Source organism: Maylandia zebra, linkage group LG7 (genome assembly GCF_041146795.1).
Source record: "Maylandia zebra isolate NMK-2024a linkage group LG7, Mzebra_GT3a, whole genome shotgun sequence".
NCBI classification, from domain to species: Eukaryota; Metazoa; Chordata; class Actinopteri; order Cichliformes; family Cichlidae; genus Maylandia; species Maylandia zebra.
In genome coordinates, this window is record NC_135173.1 from 36,522,305 (window position 1) to 36,537,419 (window position 15,115).

The 15,115-nt window shown below is 40.2% G+C and overlaps 1 protein-coding gene across 5 annotated transcripts in view; it reads left to right on the forward strand.

The window, feature by feature from the left end:
- whrna (whirlin a) overlaps nt 1–15,115 on the forward strand; it is a 232,820-nt gene that overhangs the window by 198,831 nt on the left and 18,874 nt on the right. For 4 of the 5 annotated variants that reach the window (XM_076886310.1, XM_076886309.1, XM_012917469.4 and 1 more), the window contains 4 exons: nt 4,545–4,619; nt 6,815–7,400; nt 8,911–9,080; nt 14,122–14,244. In XM_076886310.1, coding sequence (XP_076742425.1) covers nt 4,545–4,619; nt 6,815–7,400; nt 8,911–9,080; nt 14,122–14,244 — 954 coding nt within the window. The remainder of the gene's footprint in view (nt 1–4,544; nt 4,620–6,814; nt 7,401–8,910; nt 9,081–14,121; nt 14,245–15,115) is intronic. The other variant, XM_076886312.1, reaches the window with a different exon arrangement.

Genomic DNA, 15,115 nt, shown 5'->3' on the forward strand with positions numbered 1-15,115 from the left:
GCTGGCTGGGGAGAGATGGGGTCCTGGTATGTCTGCTTAGAGTCTTGCTCCACCAACTTGGACCTGAATAAGTTGCAAAAAAATGGATTTGTGGATGGACAGGACCAGACTGTATTATGTTTCCTTTTGAAGATAGAACATCATGCTAGATTTAGGCTACACAATAAAAGCTTGATTATGGTAAGAGCTGAACAATGTAGGGGCATCATCTGGCTGGGAATGAAAATAGGTGCTGTGCACAGTTGATCATTGTTACACATTATACAGGATGTTGTAAATTCCTAATAGAAAAAAAAAACATGCTGCCGTAGGCTACAGTCACACTAAGGAAAACAATGGTTGGAGACCACGGCCAGAAAGCTGATTCTGTTCATCTGGAAGCTGCTTTTCAAGTCATTTCTTCAGTTTGGGAAGTCAGAAGAAAACACTCCAGTCTTTCAGTTTTCGATTGAACAAGGTTAAGTTGGCACTTACATGCAATCTGTATTCCACAATACTTTGATTATCTGTGATAAATCTCTAATGGGGCTGCACAGAATCCACACATCAGGTGGACTCTCTCAGCCAAAGACTGGGCTGAATCCATGGGTTAGATTTATAAATTATAAATTTATAAACAAAAGGAAAGAGTTAGTTTATTTCATTAATGACCAACATTCTACCGAGAGCAGTGCAATTAGGGGGCTCAAAAATAAGGACACATAATCAGAAAGCAATATAGTATAAGTGCAGGTTTCTCTCTGTGAAAACAGTGTGGCAGTTCAAATGAACGAGGGGAGGCTGAAGAAGAATTGGTATGTTTATGAAACTCTTCTGTTAGAAGTTGATGGGGTCTGTGTGTGGACCTGAGAACTGAGACACAGGTGAAGCGCAGGGATTATTATTTGGTTTAGATAGAGCTGTTTTGTCACAAACTCTTTCTCCAGACGAACTTGGGATTTGCGTGTAACAGCTGAAGTGTAGAAGAAAACAAAACTTTATTTACCATCTGATCCCAAGCCATCTGTGTGTTAATGAATATACTCTTAGTGTGTCAGCACCCTCAACCTCAACCAGCTGGTCACCGCAACTACAGTCGTGGCCAAAAGTTTTGAGAATGACACAAATATTAGTTTTCACAAAGTTTGCTGCTAAACTGCTGTTAGATCTTTGTCTCAGTTGTTTCTGTGATGTAGTGAAATATAATAACAAGCACTTCATACGTTTCAAAGGCTTTTATCGACAATTACATGACATTTATGCAAAGAGTCAGTATTTGCAGTGTTGGCCCTTCTTTTTCAGGACCTCTGCAATTCGACTGGGCATGCTCTCAATCAGCTTCTGGGCCAAATACTGACTGATAGCAACCCATTCTGCCATAATCACTTCTTGGAGTTTGTCAGCATTAGTGGGTTTTTGTTTGTCCACCCACCTCTCGAGGATTGACCACAAGTTCTCAATGGGATTAAGTCTGGGGAGTTTCCAGGCCATGGACCCAAAATATCAACGTTTTGTTCCCCGAGCCACTTAGTTATCACTTTTGCCTTATGGCGCGGTGCTCCATCGTGCGGGAAAATGCATTGTTCTTCACCAAACTGTTGTTGGATTGTTGGAAGAAGTTGCTGTTGGAGGGTGTTTTGGTACCATTCTTTATTCATGGCTGTGTTTTTGGGCAAAATTGTGAGTGAGCCCACTCCCTTGGATGAGAAGCAACCCCACACGTGAACGGTCTCAGGATGCTTTACTGTTGGCATGACACACGACTGATGGTCACGCTCACCTTTTCTTCTCCAGACAAGCCTTTTTCCAGATGCCCCAAACAATCGGAAAGAGGCTTCATCGGAGAATATGACTTTGCCCCAGTCCTCAGCAGTCCATTCACCATACTTTCTGCAGAGGATCAATCTGTCCCTGATGGTTTTTTTGGAGAGAAGTGGCTTCTTTGCTGCCCTTCTTGACACCAGGCCATCTTCCAACAGTCTTCGCTCACACCTGCCTGCTGCCATTGCCGAGCAAGCTCTGCACTTGTGGCACTCCGATCCCGCAGCTGAATCCTCTTTAGGAGACGATCCTGGCGCTTGCTGGACTTTTTTAGACGCCCTGAAGCCTTCTTAACAAAAATTGAACCTCTTTCCTTGAAGTTCTTGATGATCCTATAAATTGTTGATTTAGGTGCAATCTTAGTAGCCACGATATCCTTGCCTGTAAAGCCATTTTTATGCAACGCAATAATGGCTGCACGCGTTTCTTTGCAGGTCACCATGGTTAACAGTGGAAGAACAATGATTTCAAGCATCACCCTCCTTTTAACATGTCAGGTGTGCTATTCTAACCCAATCAGCCTGACATAATGATCTCCAGCCTTGTGCTCGTCAAAATTCTCATCTGAGTTAACAAGACGATTACTGAAATGATCTCAGCAGGTCCTTTGATGACAGCAATGGGATTAAGTTAATTTTCATGGCAAAGAAGGATTATGCAATTCATCTGATCACTCGTCATAACATTCTGGAGTATATGCAAATTGCTATTATACAAACTTAAGCAGCAACTTTTCCAATTTCCAATATTTATGTAATTGTCAAAACTTTTGGCCACAACTGTACATGTAATCAGTCTGAGACAGCTAAAACATTCAGTGCAATCACTCACCAACCACAGGGTTTTCCTGGCAACACTGAGGTTCTTCTCTTTTTTCCACTCTAGTGTGAGTGAGGCCTTATGATGAGGCTAGACAAGAAGAAGTCCAGCATGGCTTTTCCTGTTTTTCTCTCTGTTCCATCAGGTTGACACTTATGAGGACAGTGAGCTACACCAGGCACTAAAAGTATTTCCTACTACTGACCTGTATACACCTGTGATCATGACAAAACAAAATTAGTGTGTGATGTTGCTAGATAGCAGGTTTCAGACACACCACTGGACAAGGTGCTGTGTCTTTACATTCCTTTAAGAGATTTGGCTAGCTAGTACCACCTTCCATATAATATCATTCATGTTATGAAAGATGGCAAGCATAAGAAACAAAGAAGTCAAGTCAATTTGAAACAACAACCTCCAGTAAAAGTAAAACGACCTACTGGCTGTACACCTGGACAATGAACAATTAAAACAGGACCAGGTTTGTCTCTTACAAACTCCTTGGTATCACTCTGCAAAGTCTTTCAGTACAACATTACTTACGTGTTGGTCTTTGAGTCCTCATCGCACTGTGCAATGCTCCATTATATCATGTGTGCATGAGAGACTTTATAAAAGCTGATACAGTCTTGATGTCATGAGCATCTGCGATGTCGGCTGCAGACAGTTCCATAGCCATCTCTCTCCTACATCCGTGCCCTCAAAACACCAGCATCTGCCATTTTCACTGTTCTGCAGGAGTGCAGCAGGATGATGGAAGGATTCATTAGGTTTCTGTAGATCTCACTTTCTTTTGCCTTACTTCACTTAGGCTGAATTCAGACTACTAGTCTTTTGCCTGTTAAACATATTGTTTTATAGTGTCACATTTCTCAACACCATTGATACTTTTGCTATCACAGTATTATGACATTGACCATTACATCCCTATTGATCAGGGAACAGTGTGTAGCCTTTCAGTGTAATGTAATGAAAATGCAAGATTTTAAGACTGAGATTGCATGTAGTACCAATATTGGCTCGCAGTTTGTCAAGAGGGAAGAGATGATCAGGAATATCAACATATAAAGCAGTGGGTTGCAGACATTACACCAGCACGAATGGTATAACTTGCATAACTGCTTAGGTTTTAAAACTGGAGAATCAGCAGTCTTCCCAGGCGACAAACATCCCAGTATTTCCTGCATTTGTACCTACTGTAATGTTTCTGCTGTGCATTGTAACTGTGGCTAAGCATAATCATACAAACTGTACATACGGATGCAGCAGGCTCTGACTGCTTACAGTGTAAAATTGCATCTCTCCGCGTAGAAAGTCGATTGACTCTTATGATAAATAAATTGGCCGTAAGTGCTCCACATGCGGCAAGGAGGGGTAATTAAGCCAAATTGATGGGGCTTTTGTTTTGGTTTAGTGTCAGAGTTAAATGAAGGGCAGCAATTCTCTGAACTCAGTTCCTCTGCTCTGGAATCGCTCACAGATCTTCTGCAAATTACCTCCTCTCTACCACGCCAGTGGGACTGAGCCTGCAAATCCTGCTTTGAACTGAGCTGATGGTTCTTTATCGATTTCGCAGCATGTGTGTTTTGCTTATGAAAGAAGACATTATGCAGTGAGTGTGGTTGTGTATGTGCGTGTCCTATTTGCTTGCCATCCTCTGAGACTGGCAAGCAAATGCGAACAGAAATGACGTCTTTCCCTTTTCTAGGAGATGAGGAACATTCGCCAAACCCAGTTCGGCTTTGTTTTGGGATAAATAGACATCTGTGTTTAACATCTGTTCAGAAGCTTTCTCACTTTCACATGAATCAAACTCAAACACCCCTTGTTTCTGTCTTTGGTCTCCGTTTTCACCATCCCATTCTTTCTCTTTCACCTTTCCATCTTCCGATCCTCTTCCTCTGCTTCTGTCCTGCTTTTCCCAGAATGACAGCGTTGTGGAGAGTAATGAGGAGGATCCCCCAGAGAGCCTGAACATGCTGCTGACCGACATCTCTCTGGTGAGCTTGGCAGACAGGCAGGCATAGCCCCTGCTTTAGCCTGATAAAGATGGATACTGCACAAGGGAGCAGTGAGTAGGTGTGGGAGAAAAACAGGTAGAAAAAGATGTGTGTTTGTGTGTGGAGGCTGGATAGAGATGCTTTAGACATGGTGACCTGCAGGGTTTGAATTTTATACTGATGATAAGTGTTTGCACTTCACGAAAACAAAAAGAAACAGAGGTAGAGCTTTGTAAAAGTAAGAGCCTGTGCACACTCTGTCCTTTTTTGTTGTAGTGTAGAAAGAAGAGATTAGACTCAGCACTTTGTGCCATTTGTCCAATTCGCTCCCTACCTGAGCTAGCCATGTTGTTGCGCTATTGTGTTAAAAAAGATACCATGGCAACCCCAGTTTCCAAAGTTATAGACATATCAGGGGGCTCGTTTGTTTATTGTCTGCAGAAGGATAAAAGAGTGAGGTTAAGGAGAAAGCTTTCAGCCTGCTATCACCCAAGGCTACCTGCTGCTCAAATCATACCTTTTGTTTTTTTAAACCATTTTTTACACTCATTTTATGTCTCGCTCCACATGCTGGCACAGCACTCGTGTCACACAGTGTTGTTCATTCCACTGTTGAGTTTTTGTTTGAGCACTCTTGCCTGTAAACCCAGGATCCCAGCAGCATCAAACCACCAAGTTAAATGACTTCAATTCAACAAGAATTGGTGGTGAAGCTGGTGGGAGTTGTTGATTGTGTGTCTAATATGTGAATGCAAGGGAGTGAGTGAAAAAAATGGTGTGAATGACAAGAAAACAATATGAACTCATCTTAAAGGGGACCTATTATGTTCTGTTCAGTGATGGACTCCACTAGAAGCAGTTAAACAAAAATCTACTGTCTGAAGTACAGTGTGTAGATCCTGCCCCTTTAAGTTTACTCTTGGTTTAAATGCACCTTTCTCTGATTGGTTGCCCCTCGCCTGGTTTCTGCAAACAGGACACAGTACTTGTGAGCACCCGTTCCTGTCCCTGGCGAGAGAACTCTCAGCATTGCCCAAGAATCAAAGGAGAGCATTCAAAAACAATCTTTAAAACTACAAAAAAATATATTTTTCTTTTTTTTTCACACTAAAATTTGTACTTTGATGTATGCACTGAGTGTTACTAATATATCAGAATGAAGGATACATGAGTAAAATTATAGGTGCTTAGAAATCAATGTGTGGTTGTCGTTAACTGCTTTCAAATCATAAAAGCAGGTTGCAAAAGTGATGAGAATTATAACAGTTTAGCGAAATTGAAAATGCTCATTAGTTTCACTGAAACTGTGTACATTAAAGCCATTAAAAAACTATGTTGGGGGGAAAAAGTAATTGGAAACTGAGCTTTTAGGACTAAAGCATGCAGCCTTGTGCCACTGGGTTTATTTCTACATATGCTAACCTCATCGTCTGGCCATGTTTTTAAGGTGAAAAAAAAATATAAGGAAGGATAATAATTTTGGATACATCTTGTTTAACTGCTATTATAACTTTGTTCTCACAGTTTGTGAGTTTCCCAAGCAACTTATCAGAATAAATATGGATTGAAAATTTAATCTAATTTACCAAAAGCTTTACCAATTTCCTCCAGGGGGGAGAGGGAAAATTACATTTTAACAACACTGAAAAAAGCCCAAAATATAATAATCCAATAAATATTTCGGCAGTCTGCAAGACACTGTGCAGGAGTTATGCATAGTTGGTTCAACAAAGGTTTTTGGTTTGTTTTTCTTAAAGGAACCTTCCAATCATTCGGGTGTGTAGTGAATTTTTTTCAATAAGCAGAAAAAGAAAGTCCATTTCAGCAGTCTCAAACTCCTGACAAAGAAAAACAAAATTACATATAATATCACCATAAATCTAAATATAGGTACACTGACCGACCCTGCATATTATAGACTTACACATAAACAGATCATATAAAAATTCTTCTGTCAAATTGTCTAAAAAACTAATTTCAAAATATTGGCGCACGACCCATTTGACAGTGTCGCTGCATCCTCTGGTGTTTAATGACTACAGACAAAAGTTGAACCTTTCCAGACGCAGAACTGATCTGATTTGCGAGTTTCAGCTCCATCAATCACATGGTTACATTTTTAATCACAGCACATTATGCTACAATATTTTGTTACACCCCTAATCAATGATGATGAATATATCCTCTCACTTCAGGATGATGTTCAGTCCGCCACAGCCGAGTCCCCTCCCTCCTTCAAGCCTCCGCCCCCACCAGGGGTGCAGAGGGGCCCAAGTAGAAGAGATCCGCTCAACAAGTGCCCCTCTTCCGAATCCTCACACTCAGGCTTGTACTTTACAGCCACAGCCTCTAAGAACCACGGCAACGAGCCAGGACACGCTCCTGCCTCACCCTCTTTACACCACAAACGAGAACGCCAGAGGGACCCGTCTCAAGAATACGCAGCTATCAGAAAGAGAGAGCCCTCTGCATTGGCCAAGAAACAGAAAACAACATCCGCTCAGTTGTCCACAGTCACTCAGCACAACATTGGCCCTTTCCCCAGGGTGCAGTCGCCCAGCAGAGGCACTAAACCCGCTGCCCCGTCCCCTTCACCTCCGCCTCCTCCTCCACTCCCTGCCCCTCCTCCGCCCCCTTCTCTGTCCCTTAAGCCAGCGTCCAAGACCAAATCCTCCCCCACCTCCTCTCCTGGGTCTAAACAGCAGTTTGTTACAGTGGAGGTTCACAGGCCCAACGCAGAACCTGATGTCAATGAGGTGCGGCCACTTCCCCAAGCTCGAGGTATGAAATACAGAGCTACAGATCTGATATGTTGAAAATCGTGCGCTGTATAGAAAAGATGGGTAACAGCCCAAGTGACCTTTACGTTTGGTCCTATTTTAAAGTCAAGTGTTTCACTGTCTCCATTATGGTGTTTTTGAGAGATAGATCCGAATGAGAAACCAATGCACGCTTCTTTTTTTTTTACCTTAATCTTAGCCTTTTTGATACCATTAAAAACAAAAAGAAAATAAAACAAAGGTACATGTGAAGAGTATGAAGAGTAAAAAAACAAATTCTAAACTGACCTTATGTTAGATGCAAATCTAAAAATGATCCTCAAAGCTTTTCAAAAGTTTTTACTTTGCCTTTTAATATGAGGAAGATTTTCTTTCTAGCTGAGGGGTTTGATATCATTTGTTTTACCCAGTCATATTTAGCTTTGTGGTTGAAGACCGTAATTTACTAAAATAAACATTTCGTCTTTAGTCTGAATTTAAACTGGCATTTGAGACTATACCTTCATTGAAAAAGTGTTTACTCAGGTCACAGGGAAACGCATCCAAAGCAGTTACCCCCTGCTGACCATTAGGGAGAATGCAGGTTTAAAGCCTCTCAGTTTTCAGACCTGAAAGGTAGAGCCGTCTTTTATATACAGTCTATGAGCCAAACAATGAAATAAATCGAGGATGAAGTTTGTTTGTTTTTAAAAGAATTTGATACATATGGTTACAGATTTGTTTTAAAATTAATCTGTTAACAATTCAATTTAAGTGACTGGGTATTTATCTATAAAATATTCCAAAATAAAATGAAAAATTATTTGCACGAATTAATCGGTTCCAATACTTGGAGCTGATAATTTAAGCACTACAGACAAACTCAAATTAAAAGATTGTGCTTTGCATTTAGGGACAATATTTAATGTCTTGGGATTTTCTAACCCTGTGTGATCTAATCTAACATCTATGAATTAAACGACTGATGCATCATTCACATGGGCAGTTTGCTGCAATTGTAATCCTTTCAGTCAGTGGGATCCTGGTCAGCAGGTTATGAAACTGTGCTTTGGATACAGAATTGACAGAATTAAACGTGCTGAAGTTTGAACACATTTACTGATACTGTTCAAATTCTCAGATTTGCTAATTATTATTAAATATGCAGTGTCAGATATAAAGGAGGGTGAAAAATGTTCGGTGTATAATCTTTCTAAATATGTGTTTGCTTGGGCTTAATGAGCTTAATTGAGCAAATACCCAGAAGATTGGAAATTACTCATACTGTATGCAAACATCACTAATCTAAACAAGCTTTTAATTTGGCATCAAATAAGATGATTTTCCAAAAGACATCAAAAAATAGTTTTTTTTGCTTAATAACATCTTTACCTAAAAAACTTCCCTTTATTTGATACCATGTTCTACTTCAGTGAGCTATATACACACTTTGAATTTTAATGGTTTAGAGGTCAAAAAAATGCATGCTATGTTTAGATTCCCTGACTTAATGTGTGCCTGCTTCCCCTCAGGTGGCACCCTGTCTCAGCTGTCAGACAGTGGCCAAACCCTCAGTGAGGACAGCGGGGTGGACATAGCTGAGTCAGGACACGTCAGGAAAGAAAGTAGCTCCCATTCCTCACGCACACACCTCCCCCGAGACACCCAGGAGGGAGGCGGGGGGGACAACCCCTCCAAACCGGTGAGGGGGGTTCTTCAGTGCAGCTCAAAGCTAAACATGCATGGAAGATTGAATTAACGCTCAAACTTCAGGAAATTAGACATGTATAATTTAGCCATGAGTACTCTTGTATTTCTCTCTTTGTGAGGACCAGATTATGGTTTAAGAATGACATTCGCGAGTCGTTTTCACACTTGCACCTCAGACATTATCAAAGGCACATTCTCACTAGTGGAATTACTCTGTGCCGTTTGGTCAAGGTAAATCATGCAAGAGCAACTACTCATTATGCCGAGGAGCTAGAGGCAAATCCACCAGACTAGTACCTCCACTATTCATACATTGTCCTGATTAAACAACAGCTAATGTGTGATACAACTCCATGGGACAATTTCATTCTTCAAGCACCTCTATCCTACAAAATAGGAAAAAGGCTTTATTATTAAATGGCCACATTTAGAAATTAAAGGGCATTTTTGGACTTTTAAGGTCACATTTCAATATTAAATAACATTTCTCCAAGGTGGGGATGTTCTTGAACAACAGCTGTTTTGGAAATCTGAAAAATACCTTTTTTTAAACTGTGGGTCTTTTTTAGAAGCAGTTTTGAAAGCTATATCTTTGGTATTTTAAACTCAAGGGCATTTTTGGTAACCTTGTGGGAAAGTAGAGACATTTTTTTGAAAATAAATATGAAAAGTGGACAGATTTTCTTGGATCCTCACTTCATCAAAGGGCTCAGGTTCAGGGGAAATGGGTCAGAACTGTATTCGGCTTGTAGTTAAGGATTTATGTGTTAAGAAATGAATGTCCGTCCAAGGACAGAGTGGGTCCTCACAAGCAGAGAAGTACAAGTGTGTGTGTGTGTGTGTGTGTGTGTGTGTGTGTGTATGCACTTAATTGCTAATCCTCCTCGAGAGTCTGTTCTTAATCCTAACCTTGATCTTTTCTCTCCTCCCTCTGTTTGCTCATGCAGATTGTTTCCTTTGTCTCACTCATTTGTTTATTTCTTACCCATGTCATTCATTGAGTCACATGCTCCATCATTTGTTTAATCACTGACTGCGCTGTAGCCTAATGAAATTCACAAATCCCTCTCTGGTTCTTAATGATTGATGGAAGGAATAACAAGCAAGGATGGGAGTAGTCTGATTGTTTATGGAGAGAGAGCTGATAAATTCAGCATCCAAAGAGATTGTGTAACATAAAAAAAGCTGCCTTTTTACTACCAAGAAGCAAAAATGTTTTCTTCTGCTTGTTCCTGAGTGTCAGGCAAGTGGTTGCAGAAAAGAGTGGAGTTATGTGCTCATAAAATCTTGCCCTTAATAAACTTAAGGAAGGCATTTTTAAGTCTTCTCATCTTTATGTCAAACAAAAGACAGCAGAAAGCAGAACTGTGGGGCAGTTACCTGAGTAAGTATATAAGTATGGCTTGAATTCATTCAAGAAAATAGAGTAAACCACTGATCACGTAACTGGATATTTCTCTCTTGCCAGTTTTAAAATGCTGAAACATGTTTTTGTGGGTCTTCCGTTCATGTTCTAAGATAGATGAGTATCTGATGTTGTCCTGGGTAATAGCATTCACAACTTCCTTTCATTGGCACCAAGCAATAATATTCTCTGGGCTATTGAAGTATGTCAGTGGTGTAGGGAATTGTTTTGCTTAAGGTTTTCACTAAGAAGCTCTAGATTGTCATTGTCTCCAAGTTCCAGCATGCTACTGCATAAAAGAGAGAGTTGATTAATGGATGTCCCACATCCATCTCTTCCAAACCACATCCCTACTACACACTCCTTTATGTCAGAAAGGTCACTCATAGACTGGTTTTCTTAATCCAAGAGTAAAACAAACAGGTTTTGATAAAGGTTTTGGGAAAAGACGTGTTGGATCCAAAATATGAGACGGACAAAAGGAACAAAGTGAGAGATAGAATGTCAAGCATTTAAAGGGCTAGATATTTTACTCTGGAGGTGATGTAGCCCTCACTTACGCAAGGCTAAAATGAGTATGGATGATTATATAAGCATATCTCTTAGTCCTCAGTCACACAGGCCTGTAAGCAACCCTTTGGCCACCTGTTTTAGCTGGTCTTCGGTCAAATCTGTACTACCTGACTGGTTGGCAAGTCGTTGCTGGAGATTGCTAACTGGTGCTGTGTGAAATCCAAAAGGAAACATCCTTGTGATTGTGTTGGTTGCCTGCAAACATTCGTTTGCATGAAAGAAGCCAACATGCCTGCAAACACTCGTATAATCCAAATCAGAAATGGAGCACATTGACCTCCAAAGTAAAATGTATGCCTTACTGCTGAAACCAACACATTTCAAAAGGCACAACTTTTACTTTGAAGCTTACTGATGTTCATTTCCAGTTTGTACTGCACTCTTCACAGTTTCACTTTTTCTTAGAAAGCAGTTGGTGAGTGTTTGCCGACAATGCAGGACCTTCAGTGCAAATTACAGGCAACAATAAGGATCTGCTAGCAACCAAAGGAATTGTAAGGAGGTTTTGAATCCACCATCACAAACCAGTTTGCAACCAATTTCACCTTGCAACAGCAACATCCATCTACCAGTCACTAACCAGTCAGGGATCACTCATTTTTCCCTAGCGACTGATGGTTTCCAAGGAGTTACTGACTGGTCTCAAGGTTTTTGTGACTTGGGCTTTTGTAGCCAATTTCACATCAACTGCCAGCAGCTAATTGGGGAACACTCACTTTTCCTTTTATGACCAATTGCCAGTTGATTGCCAGGAATATGTATGGCACTATACAAGCCTCCTAAAAACAAGCTCAGGAGAAAAATAGTAGCTCCATGTAGCAGTGGAGTGTGGTTTAGAGACTGCAGGTGGAGTATTGCCCAGTAAGTTGATGCAGTTACAAATGGTAACTGATTAGTATCTTACTTATTCTGCAGTTGGATGCTGGAACTTGGCGTTTGAGACAAAGGAATCACAGCGGACAGAAGTCTGTGTTCCTGTGTTATTGTAGTGAAGTTGAGTGGACTTTACCCACCGGGTAAGTGTCATTGCACAGAGTGTGTTTGGCAGATCTGAATAGACGTTTGGTGATGGCACGAACTAGTCTCTGCCTCTTCTGTGTGCTGAGGGGAACTCATGAGTCGGTGAGGCTATAGTAGCTGAGAGGTTACACTCCTGTATGCAGGTATTTACTGCCACTCCAACAATATAAGTATGCACACACAAATTTAACAAATGTTTGTGAAGCTTAACAGGCAAGGGAACAAAGCAGCCACAACACCCATAAGAATTTCTGCTTATTGAGAGCTTTGGCTATACATGCTGTCGCAGGGAACACACTCAAAGTTGAATTCTGAATTCTGATTGTCAAATTCAACTCAAACCTTTTGACAGTTTGGGGGCGGAAACCAAGGGAGTAATTGAGCCTCTTATGAGCCATCACAAGGCACTGACACGCACATCTCAGTGACTGACGGCTTCGGTTAACTGTGTTAAACTAAGTTACACTGTGGCAGCAGTGTGGGTGTCATTTTAAGTTGTAAATTATAAACAGTTCCTTTTGAATGTACTGACAACTATCACGGGACAACTTTGGTTCAGAAGAAATCTAAGAAATGGGCGGTTGTTCTGACAAGTTCTGAAGTCCCTACTCAGCCATTTTGCATGAGTCTATTTATAGTATAATAATCTAATAATCTAATGTTCTACTGTCTAATAGCCATGATTATAAATATATTAGCAACTGTAGCTGTTAAACCACAGCCAGTACAACCCATCAGGGCCTTGTAAGGCTATACTGGTGTTTTTATAAGTTATGTTTGACTTTATGACTTTCTGTGTCGTTTCTGGGATGCTTAGGACTCAAATTGCACTGCTGGAAATAGTGTATTTTGATGCATATGCTATTTTTTTTGCAAATTTGCATTATAATACTTATTTTCGTTTTTCCTGCAGTATGTAAAAATTGGTGAATTTCAAAAATAAAACTATGAAGACACTCAAAATAAATTTCCTGTGGTGGGAAACTATTTTGTGCAACTTTTTTGTATTTACAGTTTTGAGGGATAAGCCTCTTAAATTTCTCTAACTAGAAATATATGTTAAAAAAACAAAAACAATTTTCATTTTTTTTGTAGTTTATTGCACTTTTTTGCAATTTATGTAATTACTATGCACTTAATGCATACATATATTACAATCTGGGCTATAATGGTTGTATTGGTGTACAGCAACTTGAAATGCTCCCAAAAATGGCTCTACAGCATGTAAAAATATAATATAAGCTCTGGCGGACTTGGTTCTATGGTAGGTCTTAAAGGGTTAATAACGTAACCCTTTCCTTACTACTAAAAAAAACGAGCTGCTGTAGTTTTTATTTCAGTTCTTGGCAGAAAGTGTAGCTTGTTAAACCTTTGTTTTATTTCTGATTCAACCTCTCTGTCTCCTTTTTTTTTTCTTAAAGCACTTTTATTGTTGATTCCTTGGATCCTCTGGGAGTTTATCAGGGATCCAGGCCCAAGTCCTCTTATAACAGAAATAATGGCTTGGTTAACAGGTTTTCAGGATGTCTGAAGTATTCAGTAATCCAGTGATTGTTGTAGTACACTCAAGCCCAAAGCACATTGGAACTTTTAATAGTTAATGTTTTTTAAATTATACATGTTATACAAGTTAACCACTACACTGAATCCCTTTAACTCACACTGATCTTGGAACCTGGACATAAAAACCCAAAAACATGTTTCAGATTCATTTATAAAGGAAATAAACACCTATAAATGGAAGGAAACTGTACAAGACCCAGCATAAACATGACTACATCATGGAAATGGAAATTAAATGTGTTTTATTTTGTCCTCTGACTTGTGAAGGTGTTAAATTGATTGCTCATTCAGAATAAACAAGGGAAACCATTAGGAAGCTCATTGTTGCTCCATTAAAATAGCCAAACATACAGTATAGTACAGTGTAATCCATGCAAATTGCAACAAATCGAAGGCAGATTATCTTATAAAGTTATGAATGTATTTATAAATATGCCTTTCATTTCGTGTTCCTCACTCTGCCTTATTTCAGCCAGGGCTTTTGGAGCCTACCGCTACACTAGTGAGGGTGGCAAAGACTGCCAGCACCCTGGGTATTGCCATTGAAGGTGGAGCCAACACTCGCCAGCCGCTGCCACGAATTGTGACAATACAGGTAAGTCAGGAAGAACATAAAATAACATTGAAAGTTGGACCTCTTATGCTCATTTCCAGTGTATCACTAGTAGAGTAGCTTTCCATGTTTAACAATTCAAAATAACGCATATTTATCTTAAACTGGACTTCGCCTACTTATACCGATTGGTTATGATTTTTGTGCCTGTAAAACAAAATTCATAGTTTGAGGAGCCAGCAAAGGTTGCTTGGTTATCTGACTAGGATGCCTCCTGGGTGCCTTCAGGGCAAAGTGTTCTGACCATATCCAATCGAGAGGAGGCCACGTGGTAAATCAAGGACACACTGGAAAGATTATGTCTCTCAGCTAGCCTAGGAACGGCTAAGGGGTTGATAGATGGATATTTGATGTACACAATGCTGTCACTCCAATACGTTTTCCACCTGAATGGAGGAACCATATATATGTGGGACTTCTGGACTCACAACCAGAGCTTCAGTGAGATGACCATATTAGGCCACCCCCTCATATACTGAACCAAGAGTAGAATAATCTTTAATATGCGTTTAAAATGAACAGTCACCATAATAACACTGCTAAATTCAGTTCTCTGCTTACTCTGATAACATGCAGTATTTTCATGAGTACTGTCCTCGCGTGGTTGAGCTGTGTTTTCTTTATCCTTGAAACACTTTGGATTTTCTGTAATAGTGCCACGTGCACACCTTCCAGCTGGGATCTTGTGTTCTTTAAGGCTTCATAAGGATTCACACAGCAGCTGAACTCACACTGAGATTTCTGCTAATTTTCTCGTCATTGGGGCTCTACAGAGATGATTACAACATTAATGGCCTACATGTATAAGCCCTAGCTGCCTGGAGATTTTGGTAATTACTTTGTCGGGATGAGG